This window comes from Dromiciops gliroides, chromosome 3 (genome assembly GCF_019393635.1).
Source record: "Dromiciops gliroides isolate mDroGli1 chromosome 3, mDroGli1.pri, whole genome shotgun sequence".
Lineage (NCBI taxonomy): Eukaryota > Metazoa > Chordata > Mammalia > Microbiotheria > Microbiotheriidae > Dromiciops > Dromiciops gliroides.
This window is the reverse complement of record NC_057863.1, coordinates 644,153,675-644,180,595: the sequence shown is the minus strand read 5'-3', so window position 1 is coordinate 644,180,595 and position 26,921 is coordinate 644,153,675. Positions and strand designations below refer to the sequence as shown.

The 26,921-nt window shown below is 58.7% G+C and overlaps 3 protein-coding genes across 5 annotated transcripts; 1 reads left to right on the top strand and 2 right to left on the bottom strand.

Moving 5' to 3' along the window:
- The first annotated feature begins 377 nt into the window (after window positions 1-377).
- Window positions 378-10,927, top strand: LOC122749280 (cytochrome P450 2F2-like). Its single transcript, XM_043995557.1, has 9 exons — window positions 378-554; window positions 2,065-2,227; window positions 2,807-2,956; window positions 3,631-3,791; window positions 5,166-5,342; window positions 5,460-5,601; window positions 5,920-6,107; window positions 10,306-10,447; window positions 10,686-10,927. The coding sequence occupies exons 1-9, from the start codon at window positions 390-392 to the stop codon at window positions 10,865-10,867; spliced, it is 1,470 nt and encodes a 489-aa protein (XP_043851492.1). The 5' UTR covers window positions 378-389; the 3' UTR covers window positions 10,868-10,927.
- A 97-nt stretch (window positions 10,928-11,024) lies between these two features.
- On the bottom strand, window positions 11,025-21,782 carry EGLN2 (egl-9 family hypoxia inducible factor 2). 3 transcript variants are annotated; one of them, XM_043997198.1, is made up of 6 exons: window positions 21,703-21,782; window positions 18,761-19,771; window positions 13,112-13,231; window positions 12,383-12,519; window positions 11,839-11,906; window positions 11,391-11,588 (listed from the first exon to the last, which is right to left on the bottom strand). In XM_043997198.1, the coding sequence occupies exons 2-6, from the start codon at window positions 19,544-19,546 to the stop codon at window positions 11,533-11,535; spliced, it is 1,167 nt and encodes a 388-aa protein (XP_043853133.1). In that variant the 5' UTR covers window positions 19,547-19,771; window positions 21,703-21,782; the 3' UTR covers window positions 11,391-11,532. The 3 variants fall into 3 exon arrangements, with proteins under 3 accessions (XP_043853135.1, XP_043853133.1, XP_043853134.1); XM_043997199.1 differs by lacking the exon at window positions 13,112-13,231; XM_043997200.1 differs by lacking the exons at window positions 11,839-11,906; window positions 12,383-12,519; window positions 13,112-13,231 and having other exon boundaries at window positions 11,025-11,588.
- Window positions 21,783-23,651: 1,869 nt separating this feature from the next.
- On the bottom strand, window positions 23,652-26,471 carry RAB4B (RAB4B, member RAS oncogene family). The gene is made up of 7 exons (XM_043998717.1): window positions 26,324-26,471; window positions 26,086-26,166; window positions 25,782-25,896; window positions 25,612-25,674; window positions 25,373-25,527; window positions 24,453-24,548; window positions 23,652-24,294 (listed from the first exon to the last, which is right to left on the bottom strand). Exons 1-7 carry the CDS (start codon window positions 26,337-26,339, stop codon window positions 24,179-24,181), a joined length of 642 nt encoding a protein of 213 aa, XP_043854652.1. The 5' UTR covers window positions 26,340-26,471; the 3' UTR covers window positions 23,652-24,178.
- Window positions 26,472-26,921: the final 450 nt, after the last annotated feature.

Genomic DNA, 26,921 nt, shown 5'->3' with positions numbered 1-26,921 from the left:
CTGTTAGTTAAGGAGCTCCTCATTCCAGCTGTCCTTCCAGAGGCCGAGGCCTCCACCAGAAAAACGGATGGAAGAGGTCCAGCCTCCCCTCACCCACACACTCTCCCTGGCACTCCTTGGTTATTGTCTCTGCCAGAGATACCAGAGATGGAGCGCAGACCCAGACAGCCAGGGCAGGCCTCCCAGGACCAGTCAAAGGTAGCTAGGCCTGGGGGGGCAGAGGGATCAGGCACTGAGAACAGCAGGGCCTGGCTCCCCCACAGAAGGGGCCGGCTCCAAGGGGCTGGGCTCCGAGGCCCCGGGCTGCTGCCAGGAGGCTGGGCAGGCAGAGGCTTCATAAGGCAGAGGCAGGCCGTGTCTATCACACACCTTGGAGTTCAGGCCTTAAAATGCTGCCACTTCTCTTGCTTTGTCTCTTGCTCTTGACTCTAGCCCTCCGGGGCAGGAGCCCTCAGGGGTCTCGGGGCAAGTTGCCCCCCGGCCCCACACCACTGCCGCTGATCGGGAACCTGCTACAGCTCGGCTCTTCCAAGTTGGACCAACGACTCATGGAGGTGGGAGGAGGTGGTGGAGTGGGTGCTCAGTCTTAGGGCTGGGGGCTGGATGGCAAAGATCACTGGAACACCCTAAAGGTTGGAGAAAAAGAGACAGAGACACATGGTGGGGAACCAGGTCAAGCCATCCTGGAGCCCCAGAGGTGGGGTCTAGGGGTGGTAAAGAAACTAAGGGCCTTGGAGGCAGAATCCTAGGATTTTAGAGCCAGAAGCGGCCCCTAAGGTCAGCTAGTGTCCAGACTCCCCCCTTTTTTACAGTTAGAGAAACTGAGGCCCTGGTAGATGGGAGAGATTTGCCCAGGGTCGTATGCAAAAGCAGTAGAGGCAAATCCAAGTCTTTCAGCCGTTTTTTTCCACTGGATCCCATTGGATTTAAGGCCTGGTTTTGCCACTGCTCATTTACTCTCCTGACCTTGGCAAGCCCCTTCCATTCTTTGGGTCTCAGCTTCCTCAAGTGTAAAATGAGGCTATTGGATATGCTCCTCTCTGCTCTGGCAAATGGTAATTCTGGGTAATTCTGGGTCCTGGACACAGGTGACAAAGCCTGGACAGGGACTGGGATTGCAATAAAATGTCATCTCCTTTTTCTGTCTCCCTAACTACCGCAATGCCTGGTCCACAGTAGGGCCTTACTAAATGCCTGTTGACCGGGAGGTCAGGACATCCAGGTCCATACAGAGTAGAGTGGGGAAAGGAAGAATTTAAAGGGGCAGGGTCCTATAGAGGCCAGGGTGGGAGGAAGCTGGGAGCCCCAGACCATGGGGTTTCAGGGGGTGGTGGTTGGCTTCCTGGAGGCAGGGCCCAAAGAGTGTAGATGTAAAGGGATAAAGGAACAAGGACTGGGGGAGGGGAGAACAGAGGATAGAAAGAGATGCCGAGGGGCCAGCATAGCCAGTGTCCCAGAGGGAGGGAGCTAGCTGGGGGTAGGGGAAGGGAAGAACAAGGACTGGGCTAGGAGACTAGTGTTAGTGTCCAAGGGGCTGAAGGCAGGAGTCCCTGACACTTCAATCTCAGGTCTCAGAGGTTGAACGGCAGGGGTTGGGGGTGGGGGTGAGGGGGAGAAGACATTCAGACACCAAGATGCTTGAATCTCTAGGATGAAAATCGGAGGCCAGGAGCTCCAGCATGTAACAATTGAAGTTGGGGTTTTCAGGATTCGTGGGTCTGGGTTTCAGGAAGTGGTGGAGGGAGATGCCTAGCTCTCATTGCTCAGGCTGAGGGGGGAGGAGTGCCTGGATCCCTTCAGTTGAAGGGGGCGGGGGTCCAGGATCCCAGTGTCCCAGCTGAAGTTGGCGTTTTCAGGGTTCATGGGTCTGGGTTTCAGGGGAGTGGTGGGGCGAGGCGTCTGGCTCTGATTGCTCAGGCGGGTGGGTGGGGGGTGCCTGGATCCCCGAGGTCACCGGCCAGGACCTCCAGACCCCCGTGTCCTGGGGCGGGCGCCGCGGCTGGACGCCGGGCCCCGCTAAGGCCGCCCTCGCCCCGCTCCCCTGCCCTGCCCTCCTCCCCACAGCTGAGCCGTCGCTACGGGCCGGTGTTCACGGTGCACCTGGGCCGGCGGCCGGCCGTGGTGCTGAGCGGCACGGCCGCGCTGCGGGAGGCGCTTCTGCTGCACGGGGATGCCTTCAGCGGTCGCGGGGCCCTGCCCACGTTCGAGCGTTTCACCCGGGGCAACGGTGAGCGAGCTAGAGCGGGCGGGTGGGGTGGGGGGGCCTTTCTCCCGCGTGTGTCTGTCCGTTCGTATCTGTCCTCCACTCCTCGTGTCTCTGCTCCCGTCTCCGTCCCCAGCGTCCTTTCCTCATGTCTCTCTGCTCCTCCCTGTGTTCCTATGACTGCGTGTACCCCTCGTCTTTCTGTTCGTACCGCTGTTACCCCCGCTACTCTCTGTCCTCGTGTCTCTACCCGCTGTGTCTCCCTCCCCCTCTGTCCCTGTGTCTCCCCCGTCGCCGTCGCCCCCTGTGCTCCCGTGTGTGCTCCCCGTGTTTCCCCCGTTGCCCCTTCCCGCGTCTGACCTGCTCCCTCTTCCCCCGCCTGTCCATCGCCTCCTCCATCTGCAGCTCCTACTCGTTCTGCTGCTCCCCCTGTTCGTCCTATCTCTGTCCCGTGTGCTGTCCTTCGTGCTGAGCGCCTTCTGGGGTCTTAGGGCCAAAGAAGACCCCTGGCCCCCAGTCGTCGCCGTCGTCGCCGTCGTTGTCCCCCTGTCCTCGTCTCCCAGTCCCCCATGTCTCTTGGCGTCTGTCCGTCCCCTTGTGCAGGGATCGCTTTCTCCAACGGCCCCCGGTGGCACACGCTTCGAACGTTCACTATGGGCGCCCTGAAGGATATGGGACTGGGGACGAGGAGCATAGAGGAGCGGATCCAGGAAGAGGCGGCAGCCCTCTGCAAGGAACTCGGCCAAACCCGCGGTGCGGCCCCCGGCCCCGGCCCTGGCCGGGCCCGGAGACTGGGGAGGGCGGCGGGGAGGCGGGGGAGGGGGAGAAACGGTCACACGGAGGGGCGCGCGGGGAGGGGAGGTTAGGTCCCGAGGGATGAGGGTGGGGGCAGAGACAGAAAAGACGTGGGAAGAGGGACAGAGACACCCAGAGATAAAGACAGGAAGAGACACTGGGGAGGGGGGGACAGAGACCAAGAGGGGAGGGGACAGAGATACCCAGAGATAAAGAGAGACATTGGGGTAGAGGCAGAGACAGAGACTAAGAAGGGAAGGACAGAGACACCCACAAATAAAGACAGGAAGAGACACTGTGGGGGGGGGACAGAGACCAAGAGGGGAGGGGACAGAGACACCCAGAGATAATGAGACAGTGGGGTGGGGGCAGAGACCTAGAATGGGAGGGGAAGGGACAGACACGGACAAGGAAGGGGCTGGGCACAGGTGGGTAGGGCCCCACAGATGGACAGAGATGCTGGGAATAAAACCACAAAGAGACATGGGGAGGGATTGGGGTAGGGGGATTCAGAGCCCCCCAGACCTGGAAGTGAGACAGGGAGAGGCTGGGAGCTGAGGGCTCCGCCTTGACACTCCCTTGCCGGGGTGGGCCTGCCTCTGCCCCCCAGCTCATTCCTCTCTTTCCCTCAGATGCGCCTCTTAACCCCCGCCAGCTCCTCTGCAACGCCGTGTCTAATGTCATTTGCGCGGTGGTGTTTGGACAACGTTATGGCTATGACGACCCCGATTTCAAAACTTTGCTGGATCTGCTAAATGACAACTTCAAGCTCATGAGCTCCCAGTGGGGCCAGGTGAGCCCCTCCATCCCCGTCCCTCCTACTATGGGTTCAGCCCCTCAAGTGGGACTCACCTGTGAGATCTCTGGAGACCTATGGTGAGGAAGCATTTCTGGGTACCCAAACCTAGAAAGGGAGTGGACCTCAGCTAGGGCTAGGGGGAAGATGCACGGAGAAAAAGTGAAGAGGAAGGAAAAAGGGAGGGGGCAAAACTGGTTTGGTTGGAGATGAAGGTGTCTAGAGTCTAACCTTAAGTTTAAGACCTAGAAGGGTTCTCAGAGATGGGAGTCCAACTCGGAGAAGAGACTTGCCCAAAGTCACACAGCTCATGGGGAGCACGGAAGGCCAGAACAAATGAGGCCTTGAATGCCAAACTGTGGGCATCTGGGAACATGAGAAAGACACCGAGCTAGAAAAAGTGTTAGCACAGGGCTAGGCTCTAGAGACCTGGGTTCTAATCCTGGTTCTCTTAACCTAGTAGCTGTGTCACCCTGGGCAAGTCACTTCACTTAGCCTCAGTTTCCTCATTTGTAAAATGGAGATAATTCTAGCAGCGCAACCTACCTCACAAGGTTGTTGTGAGGCCCAAATGAGATCATCTGTGTAAAGGGTTTTGTAAACTTTGGAACTTCATGTAAATGCCCCCTTCTCTGGGCTTCGTTGTTTTCATCTTTATGACACAGTAATAAAAGCTGAGGCCGCTAGGGGGTGCCATAGTGCATAGAGCCCCTGGCAGGAGTCTGGAAAAGTCATTTTCCTGAGTTCAAATCTGGCGTCAGACAATTCCTAGCTGTATGACCCTGGGCAAGTCACTTCACTTTGCTTGCTTCAGTTTCCTCATCTGTAAAATGAGCTGGAGAAGGAAATGGCTGACCATTCTAGTGTCTGCCAAGAAATCTCCAAATGGGGTCATAGAGAGTCAGACAAGACTGACTTTTAGTCCATTAAGGCTGGCAAAGCACCTTAGCAATGTTTTCTCATGTGATCCTTCCAACAGCCCTGAAAGGTAGGACTTGTTATCAACCCCATTTTATAGAAGAGGAAATCAAGGCTGAGGTTGTGACTTGCCCAATGTCACACAACTAGTGTTTAAGACAGAATGTGGGGGGCAGCTAGGTGGCACAGTGGATAGAGCACCGGCCCTGGATTCAGGAGTACCTGAGTTCAAATCCAACCTCAGACACTTGACACTTACTAGCTGTGTGACCATGGGCAAGTCACTTAACCCCAATTGCCTTACAAAAAAAAGAAAAAGACAGAATGTGAACTCAGCTCTTCCTGACTCCAAGGCCCTGGCTCTCTCCACTTGGCCACATGGCTGCCTCATGGCCAGGAGACACAATCCCTCGCTTCCCCCTTGAGCTTCTTCCTTCCTGTCCCTCATCCCAGATGTATAACATGTTCCCCTCCGTGATGGACTGGGTTCCTGGTCCCCACCAGCGAATTTTCCACAACTTTGAGTTGCTGCGGGCCTTCATCTATGATCAGATTTGGAAACACAAGAAGAGTAGGAAGCCAGGAGAGCCACGGGACTTCATAGACTGTTTCCTGGATCAGATAGACAAGGTGCGGTCCCTTCCCCACGCCCATCCCTTCCCTTCCCCGTGCCTGATCTCGCCACCTCCCCATACCCCCAGACGGCCCCCTCCTGCCCCAAGCAGTAACCTCCTTCCTTTGCCACAGGAAAAGCAGGACCCCTGGAGTCACTTCTACATGGATACGCTCGTGATGACGACCCACAATCTGTTTTTCGGGGGCACCGAGACCACAAGCACCACCCTTCGCTATGGGCTGCTGATCTTGCTCAAGTATCCCGAAGTGACAAGTGGGTGGCCTTCCCTTCCATGAGTTGACCCACCTATAAAAGGAGGAAGCTGGGTTCCAGGCCTCCCCGGCGGTCTGTCCAGCTCTGGAGGCCACAGTGAAAGGTGGCCAAGTCCCACCAAGTCCCACTTAGCACCCGAATGATCCCAGGCAGCTTCCCTTCTCTAGGCCTCAGACAGAAGGCTTGGGCTACACGGCCTATGGGCTACCTTCCAGCTTGAGATCTGACATCCTGTGAGCTGGTGTTGGGAAAGGGGAACCAGAGGAACCCAAGAGAACAGCATCCTCAGGGTCCTTCTCCCTCCCTCTGCCTCCCCAGAAAAAGCCCAAGAAGAGATAGACCGCGTGGTGGGCCGGGACAGGGCCCCTCGCCTGGAGGATAGAGAGAACCTGCCCTACACCAACGCAGTCCTGCACGAGATCCAGAGACTCATCAGTGTCTTACCCATGGGCCTGCCCCGAGCCACTACTCAGGACACCCATTTTCGTGGCTACTTCCTGCCCAAGGTGCCCGGTTTGGATCCACACCACCCATGGGAGACCCAGCAGGGCAGTGAGAAGAGGGATGAATAAGAAAGAGGAGAGAGGTGTGGCCGATCTGAGGAGGAAGAGCCTAGGGTTCTAGTCAGTCTTCTAGTCAGTCAACAATCATTTATTAAGTTCTTACTAAGATAGATAGATAGATAATAGAAATGATAGATATCAATAGAAATTAGTAGTAGTAGTAGGCTTCTGCCAGTCACAGACGACCACGGATCAGCACCTTGAAGAGCCACAGGCCACAGTGTGGCTGTGCAGTCTGAGGACATTGGAAAACTGTGCTCTATAATCTTATTATTGAGATGATAATGATAGATAAATATATAGAGATGATAGATGATAATAGTGATAGAGATGATAGGTAGGTAGATATGATTGATGGATATAATGATAAACATATAGAGGTGATAATGACAGATATATAGAGATAATAGATAACGATGGATAGAGATGACAGATGATATAGTTATGAGAGATGAGAGAGACGATAATATTAGATAGATGACAGATGATATAGGTGATAGATATGGTTGGTAGGTAGGTGGAGAGAGATGATAGGTAGGTAGATAGATAGATGAATGGGTGGATGGATGGATGGATGGATGGATGGATGGATGGATGGATGGATGGATGGATGGATGGATGGGTGGATGGATAGATGGATAGATGGATGGATGGATGGATGGATGGATGGATGGATGGATGGATGGATGGATGGATGGATGGATGGATGGATGGATGGGTGGATGGATAGATGGATGGATGGATGGATGGATGGATGGATGGATGGATGGATGGATGGATGGATGGATGGATGGGTGGATAGATGGATGGATGGATGGATGGATGGATGGATGGATGGATGGATGGATGGATGGATGGATGGGTGGATGGATGGATGGGTGGATGGATGGATGGGTGGATGGATGGGTGGGTGGGTGGATGGGTGGATGGATGGATGGATGGATGGATGGATGGGTGGATGGGTGGGTGGGTGGGTGGGTGGATGGATGGATGGATGGATGGGTGGGTGGGTGGATGGATGGATGGATGGATGGATGGATGGGTGGGTGGGTGGATGGATGGATGGGTGGATGGATGGGTGGGTGGATGGATGGGTGGATGGATGGATAGATGGATGGATGGATGGATGGATGGGTGGGTGGATGGATGGATGGATGGATGGATGGATGGATGGATGGATGGATGGATGGGTGGGTGGGTGGGTGGATGGATGGGTGGGTGGATGGATGGGTGGATGGATGGGTGGGTGGGTGGGTGGGTGGATGGATGGATGGATGGATGGGTGGGTGGATGGATGGATGGATGGGTGGGTGGGTGGATGGATGGGTGGGTGGATGGATGGGTGGATGGATGGGTGGATGGATGGATGGATGGATGGATGGATGGATGGATGGATGGATGGATGGATGGATGGATGGGTGGGTGGATGGATGGATGGATGGATGGATGGATGGATGGATGGATGGATGGATGGATGGATGGATGGATGGGTGGATGGGTGGATGGATGGGTGGGTGGGTGGATGGATGGATGGGTGGATGGGTGGATGGATGGATGGTAGGTAAGTAGGTAGAGATGATAGATGGGGAGGGAGGGAGAGATAGGTAGGTAGGTAGACAGACAGGCAGACAGACAGACGTGATCTATACGGGGTAAATGAGAGGTAACCTCAGGAGAAGACACGAGCACCAGGGGAGGGGAGAGCCTGGGGCCCAGAAAAGGCCTCTTGCTGCTGAAGGCTGGATTTGATCTGAACGTTGAAGGAAGGAAGATGATAGTGAAGCCAGAAGGCTGAGCTTTCCAGGCAGGGAGGACAGGCAGGGAAAGGTCTGGAGTCTGGGCTGGGGGGAAGGCCCCTGTGTGGGGAAGAGCAGGGTGGGCCGGGGTCACTGCGTGACCCTGGAGAGGTGGGAAGGAGCAGGTTGTGAAGGGTTTCAGAAGCCCAGAGGAGCATCTTCTCTTTGCTCCTGGAGGTGGGAGGGAAGCCACTGCTTGTTGAGGAGGGCAGCGTACTCCAGTCTGTACTTGAGGAAAGGCCCAGGATAGACTGAAATGGAGAGATTTGGGCCCAGAGACCAGAGGCCCGGCTGCCCTTACCCCTTCTCAGCGAAGCTCCCTCTGCACCCTGTCTTCTGACCTCCACCTTGAGTGGGAGCCGCTCTCTCCAAAATCACCAGTGGCTTCTTGATGGCCTTTTCTCCATCTTCATTCTCACTGAGCTGCTAGCGGCCTCTGCTGCTCCCGTCTGGGTTTTCAGCTCACCTCTCTCCTGCTTCTCCTTGGTCTCCTGAGCTGTATCCTCATCCAGGTCATGCCCTCTGACCTTCAGAGTCCCTCAAGGCTCTTCTTGGCCACCTTCTCCCTCCATACCACTTCACTAGGTGACCTCCTCAGTTTCCATTGATTCAGTATTCTCTCTATGCAGATCATTTTCAAGTCTGTATCCAACCCCGCCCTCTGCACTGAGTGAGTCTGACTCTTGGCAGTCCAAACCTCAACACAGGATCTTCCCCCCCCAAAACCCTGCTCTCTTCTGAATGTACCTCTTACGGTCCAGGACACCATCCATCCTCCCAGGCCCCAGACCTTCATGCTGGACCCAGTCCATTGCCACCCTGTTACTTCTGCCTTCTCCTTCTCGCCACTCGTCCACTCACATGACCAACGCCCTGGTGCAGCCCCTCATCACCTCTCACCCAGACCGCTGCCTCAGCTTTTTCACCAGCCGCCCTGCCTGGTCTCTTCCCATCCCAGGCCACCCTCCACTCAGCCGCCAAAGCAATCTAACTAATGCATAGGTCTGACCATGTCGCCCCACCCTTCACTCTCTAGATTCCAGTGACTCCTTATTATAGGACAGGTAGGTAGATGGATGGATGGATAGATCACACACACACACACACACACACACACACACACACGCACGAAATATCATGAGGGTAGAAATAAGACACTGTGACGATAGGTTACTGAGTTTGGGTGAGGAGCTGAGGAGGGCACCGGGTGACTGAGGGTCGTGGTGACCTCAACAATAATAGCAAAATGTGGACAGTGTTGGGGCTGGAGTCACCAAGACCCGAGTTCAAATCCAGACCTGTGTGTGACCTTGGGCAAGTGAAGCTAAGTCACTCTGGGCACCTCAGTTTCCTCACTTGTAAACGCTTGTAAGAGCTCTCATGAGGCTGTGGTGAGAATCAAATGTGATTAAGAGTAAGCTGCTTTGAAAACCTCGAGGTGCCCTCCAAACGTTGGCCATTGGCACGATGCGGTGTTTTGGACACGTGGAGTTGTAGACGTGTATGGGGCGTCTGGCTAGACACCTCAAGGAGGCAGGAGACAGATCAGGGCCTGGATGAGTAAATTTGAGAATCTCAATCCACAGGAGCTCAGGAGCTCACCCAGAGGAGTGGTACAGAGGGAGAAGTGGGAGCAGGGCAGAGCCTGGGGGCCACCCGCTGTTAATGAGGTGCTCTGGACGAGGGTTCGACAGAGGAGGCTGGGGAGGAGTCGCACACGCAAAAGGGAAACTGGGAGAGAATGATCAGAAGGGGGCAGTCCCGGGCCCAGCAAAGGCCGCTGGACTGGACGAGATGGCGGACAACTCTAGGGTGCAGTTTCAGGATAATGGCTGAAAGTCAAAAGTGCAAAAGGTTTGGAAGGGAGAGCAGGGACAGCACCTAGAAGAGACAGCTTTCTCCTGGGGTTAGCCCAGAGGATCCCTCCTCTTCAGGATGATAGCTCCTGGGGATGGTCAGACCAAACAAGGACTGGGGAGGGCGTGGGAGACATGGGAGTGTTTCTAGGCAGGAGGTTAAAGATCAGAGTGGTGGTAATTGGTAAGATGGAATGGAACCAAAAGTGGGTGTTGAACAAGGAGAGATGGAGAGAGACAGAGTCAATGGTGGGGGAAGGCATCTGATGGGAGATGGAGAGGAGGGGAGAAGAGCTTCTTGGCAAATGGTCTCCCCATGGAAAGCTGGAGGAATAAGGTTTGGGAGCAAGCAGGTGACTGCATCAGAGGTCCCAAGGAGGTTTGGTGATTTTCCTCTGGCTCCCAAGCTGGCTCCTGAGGCTGCTGGTGGTGTACCTGCCAGCTCGGCACTCTGGCCACAGGCACTGATTGTCCTCCCACTCCCACTAGGGTACACACATCATCCCACTCTTGGTCTCTGCACACCGGGACTCGATCCAGTTCAAGGACCCACAATGCTTTGACCCAACCAACTTCCTGGATGAGAAAGGGGCCTTCCGACCAAACAAGGCCTTCATGCCCTTTGCTCCAGGTAATGGACATGGGTGCCCAGGTGGTGAAATCGGGGGAGGGGAGAAATGCTGTGTCAGGAGGCAAGAGGGGGCACAGCCCCACAGACCCATTACTCCCTTCAAAGGGGGAGGCTTTGCACCGGCTCCCAGGACTCTTTCCCCCAGTTGGTGTTCCCCAAGCTGAGATATGCCCCTGGCAGCTGCAGCTCTCTGGCCAGGCCCCAGGGCCACTGACAGCCTCTGCCCTCCGTCCCACAGGGAAGCGCATGTGCCTAGGGGCAGGCCTGGCCCGTATGGAGATCTTTCTGTTCCTCACCACCATCCTCCAGCGTTTCAAACTGAGCCCAGTGGAGAAGCCGGAAGACATAGACCTGACCCCTCAGTTCACAGCGCTGGGCAACGTGCCCCCGCCCTATGAGCTCCGCGTGCTGGCCCGCTGAGCTCCTGCCCAAGGGGATGCCTGCGATCCCTCCCCTCCCACCCGTGTCTTTTGTCCAATAAAGCCCCCCCCCCACAAAGGCACCCCGTGTATGTCTGAGCTCTCATTGGGGCCGGTGGGTAGGCTGACAAAAGGCAGCACATACACTCAACTCTGAGGTAAACTTTATTTGGGGGCGGGCGGCAAGTCTGTGGCCGAGGCTCCGCTGAGCACCCTTACCCCCACAGGGGGCTCAGTCCAGGGGAGGCCAGGGCCAAGGTGGGGGGGGGCACTTCACATTCCAGGCTGGAGGAGGGGGGCAGGAATCCCCCCTATCCCCCCTTGCCAGCGAGAGGCCATGACCCTCCCCACCCCCAACAATTCCAATCTTGTATCCTGGTTAGAGGGGGCAGTGCCAGGGCGAGGCCCACAGTGGGGCAAGTCCGTGGGAGGCACACTCCTTTTGGAGCTGGGGGAAGGGGAACCGGCCGCCCTCTCTCAGCCCAAGGGCCACGTGCATGGGGTGCTGCCTCTCACTCCTGCTCCTCGTGAGGGCTGGCAGGAACCCCTCCGCCCACACCACAGGGAGGGGGGAAGGCAGGCAGGCAAAGGCAGAAGCAGCAGCGGAGCAAACGGCCAGGGCGGCTGCGACGGATCGGCCATCTGGCTGCTTCCAAGTGCTCTCCACTAGATGGGCTGGCTCGGCTGGGACACTGGCACTTGGATGCCCTTCTGGCCTGATGCTAGGGAGACACAGAGAGACCCTGGATTAACTGGAGACCAAGAATGAGCCACTTGATTGATCCCAGGGAAAAGAGGATGTGGTAGAGGGGAGGGGGCCAGGAGGGAAGTGGAATGGCCACAGACTTGGTGGGCAGGCTGGGGAATGGAGGAAGATGCCAGGGTGGGGCGAAGGAGCCGGGGTGCCATGAGGGGCAGGGGACAGCAGGCAGGAGCAGCAGGGGCCCCACAGGATGACCAGCAAGCAAGTACCTAGTTGATACTTGTCCTTGGCTGCGGCCCGTTCCTTGGCATCAAAATACCAGACAGTGATGGCGTACCTGGACACAAAGAATGCCAACCTCCTGAGCCCCTGAGGTAGTCCTCTCTTGGAACCTGGCTCTAAATGGGACCCAACAGGGTGCTGAGCTTCCAAACCCACACTTGAGCTGTAGAGGCCCAATGCTAGATCCAGAGATTTAAGAACTCAGAAGTCATCAGGCAAATCAGTAAACTGAGGCCCAAAAAGGAGTCACGGGCCAGGATTCACACCCAGGGCTCAGAACCTTTGGCTCCTTGGCCCCTGCAAGGGTCAGAGGGGAGATTCCAGGGGTCCTGGGGCCTTGGGCTTTTAATATCTGCATCACCAGATATTGGGTTTCCCATTTTACAGATGAGGCCTCCGAGGCCCCAGGTAAATGTCAGAACCCCAGGGGCCCAGGGGGCTGCCAGACCTGCCTAAGGTGCCCCAGCCCAGGCCAAGGCGGCTGCCTCGGTGGTCCCTGGAGGTGAGGGAGGAGGGTGGGCAAGGGCGCACCTGGTGGCGTAGGCTGGCTTCACCTCGTGGGGGTTCCTGCGGTCCGACCAGAAGATCAGCAGCCGGTCAAACAGAGGCTCGATGTTGGCCACCACAGGCCGGCCCTCGGGGAAGATCTGCAGCAAGCCACCGTGGGTCTGCACCCGGGGACAAGCCAGCCAAGTCAGACGTCAGAGCAAAACTGGCCCCACCTCCAGCCTCTGCAATCCCAGGAGCTTCCCGCTAGGGAGCGAACATCTCAGGGGAAGGTTTCCAGGCTCCGGGGTTTCCCACCAGGGGGAGCAGAACCCCGAGGCTGGGGGACTTTTACAGCCCCGCCCCTTCATCTGCAAGGGGAGGGATGACATCCCATCCCAAAACCCGTTGCCATAGGGATGTCCAGGAAGCCACCCGAAGACAGGAAGTGGGGGGAAGGGGGGATGTTTATTACAGACCAGGCCAGGCGGACTGCACCATTCTGTGTAAAAGGGAGGGGGGAAGCCAGATAGAGCTGGCCATTCCAGGTGCGGGAGGGAGGAGAGTGGGTGGACCGCACCATTCTGTGCACTGGGTGGGGGACGCATGGAAGCAGCCATATGGAAGGGAAGAATGGGGAGGACTGGACAGGACCATCCTCACACAGAGGGGGATGGCTAGGTGCAGGCACGCCCCCCAACAGAGAAACACACACACACACACACACACACACAAAAGCATGCACGCACCCCGCTTCCCCTTCAGGGGTCCTACCTTGATGTCCCAGTTCTGGTTCAGGTAATAGATACAAGTGATGCAGCGCCCATCCCCGTGGGGGTTGTCCACGTGCCGCACATAGCCCAGCCCGTTGCCAGGGTAACAAGCCACCATGGCCTGCGGGGAGGTACAGAGGGGCAGGGCTGTCAGAAAGCCCCTCTCCCAAGAAATCAGGGCAAGTTAAACCCAGACTAGAACAGCAAACTGGGGCCCATGGCCCAGGCTCACGCTGGCGGGGCTGTGGCAAGGCAGGCACCCCAGTGCCCCGGGACCTGAGAAGCCTTACGAAAAAGGCCACACCTCTGAGCCATCCAAGGCCCGGGAGGTCAGGGGCAGAAGGAGAGGCCCCAAACACAAGTCATTTATTGTGCCCAGCTGGAGGCAAAGAGGAGTGGGCTCCCACTTCCTAGAGAGTGTGCAAGCATTGCACAGTTCTAGGTCAGGGTTATGAGTGATGAAACAACATTTATACAGCACTGTGATCCTCACAGCTGCCCTGGGAGCAGGTGCTTGTATGGCCCACATTTTACAGAGGAGGAAACTGAGTCAGAATGAGGGTAAGGGACTTGACCCACCCAGGGTCACACATCTAGAAAGTACCTGAGGAAAAACTTGGAACTCAGGTCTTCCCACCTCCAGGCCCAGGGTTCGACCCACTGAGCCACCCTGCTTCCTCTTAAAAAAATGAGATTCTTAAATTACGAGTAAGAAATGATAAACTGGAAGAATTCAGAGTAGTACAAAGACTCATGGGAAGTGATCCTACAAAAATGGGTAGGGATTAGAATGGGTGCTGGGCCTGTGATCTCTGGGGGGAAGATCAGGGCTGCCCTTTCTGTCCACCTGAGGCAGAGAGAGCAGCACAGAAAGTATTCCTGGCTTCTAGAGCAGTCAGTTTTCTCCTGGGCTTCTCCTCTTATTGATGGAAATGGATAGAAAGGACACCAACTATAAAGCGCACACCTGGCCCTGGAGATGAATGAGCCCAAGTCTTGTTCAGAGACAGGCCTTGGGTGTGAAACACAGCACAAAAGGCTGTTGAGATGCAGGTTAGCTTTGCCGGCTGTCCCTATTTCTTAACTGTTACAAGGGGCAGCTCTCAGGAGACAGAAAGAATGTGTCCTGCAAGTGGTGTGAAAACAGGACATTTCTTTAAAGAGACACATATGAAGAACTCGATCAAGCAGGATGGCTCAACAGAGAGAGGCCTGGACCAACCTGAGTTCAAATCCAGCCTCAAAGTCTTACTAATTGTGTGATCTTAGGCAAGTCACTTTACCTCTCTGCCTGCCTCAAGTTTCTTCATCTGTAAACAGAGCCTAACAATATCAAGCTAACAGGATTGTTGGGAGGGTCAAATGAGATATATTTGCATAGCACTATATAAATGTCATTTTTAATCCAGGAAAACTCAGTCTCAGACAAACTACAGCTCCCAGCTGACCACAATAACAGAGGACAACCACCCAGAATGACTTCACAACTTGGACCAAGCAGAGTCCAGCAGGGCTTCCAAGATGGGCTTGGAGGGGAGCGTGGGGCAGCCAGAGGGAATTCCGCCTCATTTCCAGATGAAGCCAATGGACGGATGGGCTTGGCTTGGCTGTCCTTGGCTTGGCTGTCCTTAGGGGATCATGAAGAGGGAGAGGGGGCTGTCCTGTCATAGTGACTGAATCAAAAGGAAAAACAACCCAGAGCTGCCCAGACTCAGATGGGGGGGGGGAGGGGAGAGAAGTCTAACAACAGGCTGAGGGCCCCCACTGGATGCCACAAACATTTCTCAATAGTCCCACACAAGACGGTGCTGGCCTAGGCAATGGCCCATCCAAAGGCAGAACAGAAGGCCCCTGCCCTCCCACCTCTTCAATCCCTTCACCCTGCAGGACACCTGACCACCTCCACTGCCACGTCACTCCCCAGCAAGAGCTTGGGCTCACACCTCAGGGGGCCATCTCCCACCAATTCACTCACGGAGCTCAGACGAGCCTCCAACACCCCACTGGCGGAAGGCAGGGTGAGGGCTACAGCATGCCTGGAGATGCTCTCTCCAGAGATCATCTCTCAGAGATGGTCTCGTTCAGAACATTATCTCTTCCCACCCCCCGAGACTCTTTTCTGACTTCTGGCCTCATTTCCTATTTTGCATTAGTATCCTGTGGCCTAGCAAAGGCGCTGGCACACAGTAAGTGATCAGTAAATGCTTGTTGGCTGCCCGGCTGCCGTTCCTCGGCTGCTCAGTGAGTTGAGACCCCCCCCCCCACAGGACTCCTCAGTGACAGACTCTTCTGAGGCCTGCAAAGCCCTTAGGGTCTCATCTGCCCCTGCCTTGGGAATGGGAGGAAACCGGGCTGAGATGGGTTAAGGGACTTGCCGGGGGCTCCACAAGCGGCGTCTGAGGTGAGCTGCAAGGCTCTAACCACTGAGCCACCTTAGTTTCCTTGAATGTCTAATGGGGGTGTTGGGGAGGGGTCTCCGAGGGGACAGTGAAGATCAAGCTGAAAAGGAGAAGGCGTCAGAGGTGCCACCCTCCGCCCCTGGCATCAGCTCCACCCAGGCTCAGCATAGCTACTGCCAAATTCACTGGGGGTGGCCAGGCCTGCAAGTTGGGCCTCTCCTGGACACTGATCTGCCCTCAGGGTCACTGCCTCTTGGGCTCCCGGGCACACAGGACACCTGCAGCCCAGACTCTCCTGAGACACGGCCAGGTGTAGCTGAACTGTCCCCTCTCCCTCCCTTCCCTGAAGCGGCCTGCCCCTACAACACTGCCCAACCCTGACAGGGGCAGGATGGGAGCCCACAAGGGGCCTCTCGGAAGGCATCGAACCCAAGCCCTTCGTCTCTCACACACACACACACACACACACACACACACACACACACACACACACACACACACACACACACACGGGAAGGCAAGGCAAGGCAGCCCAAGGTTAGCAGCTGACGGTCAGAAGCAGACCTGGCCCCTCTGGGCCCCACAAGGTAGGAGCGGCCAGGGGCCACCATACCCAGGCGCTAACTCAAAATCACTCCACCTCTCAGTTTCCCCAATTTGTCATCTAGGGAAAACACCTGCACCAGAGCGCTCAGCTGCTACCCACTTTAGAAGTCGGGTCTGCTCAAGCTAACTGCAGAGAGTAAAAGGTGGGATGTGAGACTCTGAGGCATCTCTACAGAGGAACTCTGCCTCAAGCCCACTACCCCCCCACAAAGGGGCACAACATGACCCTGACTCCCAGGCAGCCCCAACCTTCCCATAGGGCTCTCTCAACTACAGGCATCCCCCTCCAGCACTCGAGCCCAAAGAGCCTTAGTCTCCATCCCTGGGTAGGGAGGAGGGCGCAGGGAAGAGCCCCAGGGGCCTCACACCATACCACACTCTCTCCCACCAGGGGAAAACAAACCCTCAGCAGCAACTCCCAGAGTACCTGCGGCTGAGACGGTTCCATCAGTCGGGCCAAGTGGCCAGGGTGAGCTGAAGACCCCTGCTAGGGAGGACAAAGCTGCCTCGGTATATTCCTGAAGGCTCCGGCTCCGCATGCCCCGCCCTACTGGGGTTTCCCCTCTTGAGCCTCCTGGAGAGCATGACCTGCCCTCTTCTGCCTCTCTGCATCCCCAGTGATGAGTGCTACTGAGTGCTGAGCCGGGCACACAGTAGGTACATCATAAATACTCTCTCAGAAGTAAGGCTCAGGCCTCCATGACAGAACAAATGCTAAAGCTGGAAAGGGCCTCTGATTCCCTTGTTTTAGAAATAGGGAAACTGAGGTCCCGAGAAGGGGACTTGCTAAAGGTCACACAGCTGATAACCAACGGCAGCGTCAGAATGCAAGTGTGGACTGGTGTCTCCCAGATCTGGGGCTCTGCTCTGCAGACCATGCCCTTCCCTTCCCACCTCGCACGGAGAGATGGTCTCATTCTATCTCCCCACAGTGCCAGGACCCGCCCAGTAGGCACACGAACATGGACACACACGGACAGAGATGGACACAGACACACACACACAAACACACACACTCCCTCCCTCATCTACTTCCACAGGCCCCAAGGCCTCAGGTTCCTCTTGTGCCAAATAAGGAGGTGACCAGGCTCACTCCAGGCTGGCCACCCTCTGGTGTGCAAGAGTCTTTGTTTCACACATGGTGTCCCCCAACTAAAGGGCAAGATGCCTGTGGACAGGCAGCTCTGGCCCTTCCCCCCCATATCCTAGACCTGGCACAAGGAAGGGGGGTAAAGAAAGTCAGCCTGAAGCTGACCAGCCTTGGAAGGGGCCTGGCCCAGGTCTGGCCTCAGGCTCTAGGGAAATCTCTACTTCCTGCTCCTGGACAGGGCCTGGGGCACCAGGTGAGAAGGCCCCCTCCCGCACCCCAGCCCCAGGTGGGCTGGGAGCCAAACTTTTGGAAAGGCAGGGGTTAAAGGCCTCCTGGGGTTGAGTCCCCAAATGCGTCAGAGACTAGGGCCAGGGCCAATGAGGGCAGGCCCCACCCACTCAGCCCTTAAAAGAGTATCTAAGGAACCTAGGTCCCTCTGGCTCAGCCCCAGCCCCACCCCCCAGTGGCAGCACCTCTCCCTGAGAGCCCAGAGGCCCGATGCCCGGGAGAACCTGGGAGCAGAGGGCTCAGGGGCACCAAGTCACCCGGTCACAGGGGTGCACACGTGTGGGAGGTTGGGGGGGAGAGATGGGCAGCACCCTGCTGCCCCTTCAGCACCCTCCCTGCTAGCCACAGCCTCTGGAGAGCTGAGGGACACCCCCATTCCCTCCCCCAGCTACTGCCACTTTAAGCCAGGAAGAGCCCACAGAGGCGGTCTCCTGGGAGCAGGGGCAGGCCTGGGAGGGAGGAGCCCCATGGCCCATCCTGTCCTGTGCTCTCCCCTCCCCCCAGCACAGGGCGTATTCTTACACCTAAGCCAAGTAGAGAGGCCCCCCCCCACCCTGGCTCAAGAGCATCTCTCCTTACCCAGGCTTAGCTCCCAAACAGGGAAGCTGAGCCCCCAGAGGGCAAGGGACCGGGCCAAGGTCACCAGGCTGAGCCTCTGCCGAGTCAGGACTGGCACAGAGCCATGTCATCCCCATCCACCAGAGGAGGCCCAGAGCCAGGGAGCCAATGACTGAGGGTGCACAGCTCTGAGCTGGCTGGGGGGGGGGGGTCAGCCAGGACCCACTCACTAGCTGGGGCCAGGCCAAGGGAGGGACCGGTTGGGCGCTATCAAGTAACAGGAGGGGCCAGGAAGAGAGAGAAGCCTTCAAGTGCCAAGGCCCAGGTGGAGGGGCTCACCTCGCCAGCAGGGGTTCCAGTGGGCCAGGCCCCCCAGGAGGCAGGGCAGGGCTCCTAGTTACGGAATCCCAACCCCTGCCCAGGAGAATCCAGGTGGGACAAGGCCCAGAGGGAGGGGGGAAAGAGAGAGACAGAGAGAGAAGGAGGAAAAGAAGGATGAGGCAAAGGGACAGAACCACAGCTCCAGAGGCAGACACACAAACAGACACACACACACATATCCCAGCATTCAGAACTGCAGAGGCGTCAATGATGAACGGGTCCAACCCCTTCATTTTACAAACGAGGGAGCTGAGGGCCAGGAGTTGCAAACCCCCAGGGCCGCAGAGGAGAGGCTGGGGCTGGAGGAGCCCCCGGGCCTGGGCCTCACCTTGGTCCGGCCATTGATGACGTAACTGCCCAGGCGGCCGGCACAGTGTAGGATCACCTCATCCACGTGGGCCATCAGAGCCCCGATGCTCTCACAGCCTGGCTCCCGGCCCTCCACCCAGGCGATCTGGTCTCCTCGGATACTCCGCGAGGGGACGGCACGCTGGCTCACAAGCTGTCCGTCCCGAAAACGCCCGCCTCGGTTCAAGGCCTCCACCTCAGCCAGTACTCGGCCACCCAAGGCCGCCCCTAGGAAGCCATCCTTGACACAGATGCCGTAGCACCGCATGCAGGGCACAATGTAGTCCACGGCCAGCCGCTCGGCGGCAGATACCGTGGCCTCCCTCTGCACCGGCGTCTCGCTGCCTTCCTCTGCCCAGCGCCGCTTGGTGGCCGGAGCGTCACCTCCGCTTTCAGCCCGCTTCCGCTTGGGGGTCTCAGGCTGGGCCCCTCCGGCAGCAAGCAGCGGGCACTCCTTGGTGATCAGCACGGCGGCCCCCTCGCTCTGCAGGGGCCGCAGCTCCCCTGCCCCCTGCCCGCTGCGCCCCTCGGGCATGGGGCTGGCTGCGGCTGAGGGGATGCCAGCTCTGGGGGGCAGAGGGCCACCCCCACTGCTGCTGGGGCCGGCCGAAGCCTCACAAGGACCAGAGAGGTGAAAGGAGGGCTGCGGAGGACAGGACACATAACTCTCCAAGCCCATCCTGGCAAGGCTGTGCCCAGGGGTGTCCACAGTGGGCAGCTGAGGGAGGCTCCTGCTCAAGAGGTCGGGTTGGCATGGGCTGTCCATGGCAGCGTTTTCACCCCCCAGGCACGGAGGACACTGCCCGGGCCCATGGTGCCAGCCTCCTCCTCCTCTCACTGCAGCTGGGGATAACAGTGGCAGAGCCTGGCACAGAACTGAATGGGACTGGGCAGGCAGCTCTTCTCATAGCCCAGGAACCTGGGACATGATCCACCGTTGTCCTTGGGCCTTGGTGAGGCAGCAGGGGGCCGAGGAGATGACCGACAGGGGCTAGAGAGAGACAGAGGGAGGTGTGAGATCCAAATGGGGAGGCGGGAGGCAGGCCAAGGCGTGGGGGACAGGGGGCCACTCAAGGCTCAAAAAGGAAAGTGGGAGCCGATGGTGGAAGGGAATCCTGGGACGGTAAGGGAGAAGGGGAGAGGGCCTTAACAAAGTGAGGAGGAAGAGGAAGCAGGACCCTGGAGGCCAGGGGCTGAGGGGAGGGGAAGGAAAGCTGAGGGATGGAGAGGGGGAGAGAAGGAAGACCCCAGGCAGGGAGAGGAAAGGCGGCCAAGGGCGTGGTGCTCGAGGGGGCCAGTAAAGGAGGGAGGTGATGGGGGATCCTGGCAAGACAAGGAGGAAGAGGGAGAGGGACCCGAGGAGAGGACAGGGGAAGGGAGTGGGCAGAGCGGCACCCAAGCCCAGGAGCGGTCAGAGGAGCTGGGGCCGGCACCAGGGAAGAGCAGGGACGAAGAGGCGTGAGGGGAGGGGGGAGCAGCAAGGGAGAGGCTGCCAGGGGATCCCAGAACGCCCAAGGGGAAGAAGGAGGAGGAGGAGGAGGAGGAAGGCTGGCGGGCCCCGGGGAGGAGGGCGCCAGGGATGGCAGCAGGCCGGGGGAGTCTGGGAAAGAAAAGTGGGGGCCCTCTGGGGTAGGAGGGAAAAGGGAAGAGCTCAGGCCCGTGAAGGGGGCAGAGACAGGGGGTTCCTGGATGAGCAAGGAGAGAGGGCACGAAGCCTGGGGGGCGGGCTGCGGATGGAAGTCAGGAGGGAGCCCCAGAGTGCTGGGAAGGCTGGGGGGCCAGGAGGGATGGTGGGGAGTCTGTGAGGTCAGGGGCCAGGAGGAGGAGCTCCCAGAAGGGGCTGGAGGAGGCGACGAAAGAGCAGAGAGGAGGTCCAGGAAGGAGAGGGGGACAGGAGAGAAAGACTGGGGGGCAGCTGGGGGAGAAGGGGGCCCCAGAAGGAGGAGAGGAGAGAGGGGAGCCTGGAGCTGGGGAGGAGGGGGAGTTGGGGGGCGGGGTGGGGGAGGGGAGGGCGAGTGGGGGCGGGGCGGGGGAGGGGAGGAAGGGGCACCCAAAAGGCGGAGGGCCGAAGAAGGGGTCTGAGGTAAAGAGGAGGGAAGGGAAGAGGAGCCCAGGAGTGGGAGGGGAGGGGAAAGAGAAGGAGAAGCCTGGGGTGGGGTGGAAGAAGAGAAACCCAGAAAGGGGAGGGGGGGAAAAGGGTCCTGGGGGGCCGACGGGGGAGGGGAGAGAGGACTCAGAGGCGGAAGAGGGGGAGAGCAAGGGGTCTGGGGTCTGGATGGGGGAGAGGAGAAAGGACGCAGAAGCGGGAGAGGGGGAGAGGAAGGGGTCTGGGGTCTGGGTGGCGGAAGGGAGGAAGAACCCAAAGGTGGGAGGGGGGGAGAGGAAGGGGTCTGAGGTAGGGGTGGGGGAGGAGAGGGAGGATGCAGGGGTGGGAGAGGGAGGGAGGAAGGGGCTTGGGGTGTGGAGGAGGGAAGGGAGGGAGGACACAGAGGTGGGAAGGGAAGAGGGGAGGGTGCCTGGGGGGTCGAGGGGGGAAGAGTTGGAGGAGCCAGAACTGGGAGGGGGGGAGAGGAAGGGGGACCCTGCAAGGGGAGGGGGGCGGGGGAGGGGGCGTGGAGGGTGGAGGGAGGACCCAGGGCAGTGCAGAGAGCGAGGCGAGCTAGGGAGCCGGGCCAGGTGAGCGCCCCCCACCCAGCCCCCTGTCCCCCTTCCCTCTGCCCCCTTCCCCACCCCCTCCCCGCGGGGCCGAGCCGACACAGCAGCGGTTGGGGGGGGGGGGAAGCTGGGGCGGGGAGCAGCGCGCGCCCCTCACCTCCCCCAACGGCTGCCCCGCCCGGTCCCGCGTGGGCCTCCCCCCGCGCTCCCCCCCCCGCCTCCACGCGACTCTCCCCCGGCCCGGGCGCCCCCCGCCCCCCCACTCACCGGGGTTTTTCCTCCGGCCCCGGCGCCGCCGCCTGTGCCAGCCGCCCCGCGCAGCGCCGCGCGCCATCCCCCGCCCCCGGCCGCCCCCAGACCCCGCCCCGGGGCCCCGCCCCTGCACGTGACCGTGAGGAGCCGGCGGGGGAGGGGAAAGGGAGGAGAGAGGAGCAGGCGCACGCGTGCGCATGCGCCGGGAAGGGGTGGGGAGAGAGAGCTGGGAGGAGGGAGCTGGGGACCCCACCCCCGGCCCCGGCCCCTCCCCGTGGAACTCCTCCTCGCAGTTTCTCGGTCACCCTCCACCCCCTGGCCCCTGCCCTTAGTGACCCCAACCAGTGTCCCCTCCATTTACCACCCCCCAGTGATCCCTCCTCCCAATGACCCCTCCCCCCCGCCCGTGACCCCGCCCCAAACCGTCCTCGCCCCCCTTACTTCCCCATGTCCCCTCCATGGGGTTTCCAGATTTCGAACTGGAAGGAGCCCCAGAAGTCAGGTCGTCCAAGCCCCTCGTTTTACAAGTGAGGAAACTGAGGTCGAGAAGAAAGGATTAGCCCGAGGTGACCGAGGTGGTGCTAAGGGGCCACGTTGGGCCCTCCAAACCCAGTGCTCCCCCAGCAACCCCTCCCCCAGGGACCCCGCTACTGCACTTTCCCCCTCCCCATCGTTGGATCCCTGCGCCTAGTCACCCTGGAATGGAGGCTTGGCTTCCCGGGGCTGGAGAGGGCTGTGGGTCCTTCCTCACCTGGGCCTGGCTCCCAGCCCCCGATTCTCCTTCTCAGGGGGACGGAGGGGGGAAGGACACCGGCGCCTGAGGGAATAGTCACTCAGGGCTAGGCGTCACCAAGCATGTATTAAGGGCTCACTGTGTGCTGAGCCCTGCTTGGGGACAAGACAAAGAGGGGGCCCTGCCCTCAGGGGGCTCACACTCCAGCCTTGGAGGCCCCCTGGGAGCAGCCTTGCCCATGTAAGATTGGCACCTGCAGGGAAGCTGGAAGCACTCAGAGGGAGGGAGGGGGGAAAGGGGTGTCAGCCTGCTATCCCTGGAAGGGGGATTTGCAGGCTGCTCTATAAATACCCCCTCCTGTGCCCTCCACTTACCCCCTTCCCTGGCAAGGCTATCCCTGGAAGACAGGGACGTGGGGTACGTGACCCAGGCAGCCTAGGGGCCAGGAGGGAGGCACACATTCCACACTCCTTTCCCACCCCCACCCCCAGAACAGGTGGAAGAGCGCTGGGAGCCTTCCAGGAACTGCTCAGCCCTGGATACTCAGACAGTTGGGGCCAATGTGTTCTGGGAGCCCCAGGCCTTGGGGAACCCCAAGGGAAGGGACTAAGGACACCTCTTGCCCCTCTCTTCCCCTTCCCCCCACCCCAGACAGGGAGGTCTTCTGGGCTGACCTCCTGGGACAAGGTGAGGTGGATCCAAGGAGGTAGTGGGGAACCCTGCCACTTTATTCATTCCAGTCTCCATTCTGGACCTCCAACTCTGTAGGCCCAACCTGCTTTCCACCCTCTGGGGTCTTGTGACCCTCTCCCTTTTCCCCCTCAAATCCTCAACCTAATCTCTGAACTTCACCCATCCACCCAACCCCCACCCCCTTTCCTACTCCCTGTCCTAGGCCTGGGACCTTGCTCTACCCTCCCAAGCCTCACCCTTGGCCTTGTCCTCCACAGCACCCCCAATTCATCTTCCAGTCCTCAGACCTCACCCAGAACCTCAGTCCCCAGGCCAGCCATTGGAGCCTCCCTACCCCCTCAACCCTTAAGTTATCATTCTAGAGGTACCACCCCTTTTCCTGAATTTCCCTGACCCCATGACTAAGGAAACTGAGACAGAGCTGGAAAAAAAACGTCATTTTATATATCTATGTCTATATATATATATATATACATATATATATATATATATATATAGAGTGTGTGTGTGTGTGTGTGTGTGCGCGCGCGCACGCGCGCGCATATGTATTTGGAAACAGACTTGATGATGGTCCCCTCCCCACCTTAATGCCCCACCCCCCCAGTCTAATAAATACCATTCACAAGGGTCAACAGGGCCCTGGGGGTTCTGAGAGGGTAGAGACTGGAGGGGGCTCAAGCCCCTGGTCCCAGAGTTTGGACAAATGGAAAAGATCATAAGGTTGGTGACAAGCCAGGTATAGCCACCCCAAGGCTCAGGGTTGTAGACAGGGTGGGGGGAAGGGGGGGGTTCCCCCTAGCTCTACCCCCAATGGCTCAGACAGGGGTCTCTCCCAGTCCCCCCTGGAGTACAGAGGGAACCCATTCTGTGCTTAATGCCCTCTCAGAGAAACTGGAGCAAGATGGGAGGGGGAGGCCTATGGGCCAGACCCGGCAAAGAAAGGGAACAGAATGGGGAAAGGTGTTGGACACAACTGGTGCCCCGGTTCCCAATCCACAGCTTCTCTCTGGCATACCGGAGTGGGGCAGATATCCAACCCTCAAAGCCACAAGGGAGAGAGGAAAGTCAACAGCCACACTGCTGTCTGCTCTGGGCCTGAGTGCCCCGGGGCTGGCGAAGCTGGCGTAAGGAGGCGTCACCATACTGGATGCCTGAACCCATCCTCTCTGGGTCCAGTTCACCTAGGGGAAAAGGAACAAGGGAGAGGAGAACAGGTATGGGATGTGACAGGCCCACGGAGAGGCTGGTTCTGACAGCAGCACAGACACGGGCACACAGATGGAGAGAAAGACCCCATGTGTCTCCCCAGCCCCCTCCCTGGCTGCCCATGAGACCTCACCGGAGTCAATCTTGTTCAGGATGGTTCGGGCACACTTGAGAAAAGCTTCTTCTACGTTCTCGCCTGTTAGGGCACTGGTCTCCAGGAACATCAGCTCTGTCAGGAAGTGGGTAACCAGTTGATCCCCAGAGGGTCAGAGTGAGAGGGATGCCATCTATTCTCCCTTCCCCCAACCTCTAGAATATTGAGTATCAGACAGGGACAGAACCCAGAGAGCACTTAGACCATCAAGTATCATAACAAGACAGAAAAATCCTTGGGGCAGCCTAGAACAGCGTATTATAAGGTAGATGGAGCCCTTGGGGGCAACCCAGAACCCTGTGTCACAAGTAGAGAAAACCTTGGAGTAGCTTAAAACAGGGTATCATAAGTGGAAAGAGTTCTTGAAGCATCCTTAGAACACGAGAGTGTCCCAAGGGGATGGAACCCTTGGGCCATTCTTAGAACACAGAGTATCATAAGTGGACAGAATCCTTAAGGCATCCTTAGAATAGAGAATGTCCCAAGTGGACAGAACCCATAGAATATCCTAGAACACAGAATATCACAAGAAGACACAACCCTCAGGATATCCTAGAATGCAGTCACAAGTGAACAGAACCCTTGGATGTCTTAGAACATAGAATGTCCCAAGTAGACAGAACCCTTGGTATATCCTAGAACACAAAGTGTCACAAGTGGACAGAACCCTCAAGGCATCTTTAGAACACAGAATATCACAAATAGAACCCTCAGGATATCCTAGAACACAGTGTTCTAAGTGGACAGAACCCTCAGGGCATCCTTAGAACACAGTGTCCTAAGTGGACAGAACCCTCGGGATATCCTAGAACAGAGTGTCTCAAGGGGACCCAAGCTCTCAGGGCAGCTGGAGTCTCCTGGTCCCTGCCCCGACCCACCCCGTTGGCCTTGGAGCTCACCATTCTCCTGGGCAAATCGGGAGGCCTCCAAGAAGGTGACCTCCCGCTCAGAGTCCAAGTCCTTCTTGTTCCCACACAGGATGACCACGATGTTGGGGCTGGCCAGCGTCCTCGCATCCGTGAGCCAGTTGGTCAGGGAATTATAGGTTTCTCGGCTGAGTACAGGAGGGGAGGCGGCAGAGGCTCAGGGGGGTGTCCCCGCTCCCACTCTGCTTCCAGCCAGCTCCCCAGTCACCCACCTGGTAATATCATAGACCAGCAGCGCTCCTGCCGCGCCCCGATAGTAACTTCTCGTCACCGACCTGCAAAGAGCGGCTCATGGGTCCCGAGCCCTATCCCTCAAAGCTCCAGGCTCCGGCTCGGACACCTGCCCCATTCCTCCCCCGCAGCGCCCCCCCTCCCCCCACACCTGAAGCGCTCCTGGCCGGCCGTGTCCCAGATCTGCAGTTTCACCGTCTTTCCCCCCACGTTAACGACCCTGGATCCGAACTCCACGCCGATGGTGTGATTGGAATCCTGCTTGACTAGGGAAGGGGAGGGGGCGTCAGCGCCTTCCCCGGGGACAGAAGCTCCCCCCACCCCACCCCCACAACACCCACGCAGCCCTGCTCCCTCAGCCCCTTTTCCAGTCAGGACCACTAAGGCTCTGAAGGGCTGGATGGACCGGGCCCCGCCCCCACGGACATGGGGACAGGAGGGGGGGGGGTCCTTACATTTGTTCTCGATAAACTGGTGGAGGAGGCATGACTTGCCGGTGCCGGCGCTGCCGATCACCAGGAACTTGAAGAGGAAATCTGCAGAGACGGAGACAGAGATGGAGATGGATGGAGATGATGGAGAGACGTGCGGGGCCCAGAGAGGGCAGCGCCCAGCCCGGCATCACACAGCAGCTCTGGGGGGTTGGGGGGGAGCCCGAAATCCCGCCCCGGCCCGGCCCCGTGCCCTCCTCACCGTACGTCTCGGCCATGTCTGGCCGCGGCAGCCGCTGCGGCTGCGCCTCCGGGTCCGGCTCCGGCTCCGGCTCCGGCCCCCGCGCCTCCTCCTTCCGGCTCCGCGCCGCGGCCCCGGCCCCGCTGCGGCCTCAGAGGACACGCCCCCTCCTGGAGGGGCGGAGCCGAGGTTCGGACCAGCAATTGGCTCTGAGGCCGGGTCGGGGGGAAGAGGCTGCGGAGACGACCCACGGAAGGGGGCCGGGAAAAGTGGGCAGGACCCTGATCCCGGCGCTCGATTAGTCCTGGCCACGGAAGGGGAGAGGGGGAAGACCGTGGATTGGCAGAGCCAGCAAGGGAGGGTTGGAGACCGAAGCGGGGCGGGCTTTGGATGCAGAGGGAGAATCTCGGCCCTCGATTGGTCTGCAAGGGCGAAGGAGGAGGGCTCTAAAATAGGAGGCGGGGCCGTAAAAGGGACAGTATTTCGAGCGCAGGAGGGGCCTGCCGCTACCTGGGGTGGGCCAGGGATGAATTAAAGGGAACGAGAGGATGGCCAGGATCGGCGGAGAGGAAAGGACCTAGCAGCCAGAACCTGGTATTAGCCGAGAGGGCTACGAAGG

Coding starts and splice junctions, on each gene's coding strand:
- RAB4B (XM_043998717.1), bottom strand. Junction 25,675..25,781: donor GCCGGCCAGGAGCGCTTCAG/GTGTGGGGGGAG, acceptor CGCTCTTTGCAG/GTCGGTGACGAGAAGTTACT. Junction 24,295..24,452: donor CCTGAACAAGATTGACTCCG/GTGAGGTCTCAT, acceptor CTTTTCCCCTAG/GTGAACTGGACCCAGAGAGG.
- EGLN2 (XM_043997198.1), bottom strand. CDS start 19,546: ATGGACAGCCCATGCCAACCCGACCTCTTGAGCAGGAGCCTCCCTCAG. Junction 12,520..13,111: donor ACCAGAACTGGGACATCAAG/GTAGGACCCCTG, acceptor CCCCGGGTGCAG/ACCCACGGTGGCTTGCTGCA. Junction 11,907..12,382: donor AAGCCAGCCTACGCCACCAG/GTGCGCCCTTGC, acceptor CTTTGTGTCCAG/GTACGCCATCACTGTCTGGT.
- LOC122749280 (XM_043995557.1), top strand. CDS start 390: ATGCTGCCACTTCTCTTGCTTTGTCTCTTGCTCTTGACTCTAGCCCTC. Junction 3,792..5,165: donor TGAGCTCCCAGTGGGGCCAG/GTGAGCCCCTCC, acceptor CCCTCATCCCAG/ATGTATAACATGTTCCCCTC. Junction 10,448..10,685: donor CTTCATGCCCTTTGCTCCAG/GTAATGGACATG, acceptor TCCGTCCCACAG/GGAAGCGCATGTGCCTAGGG.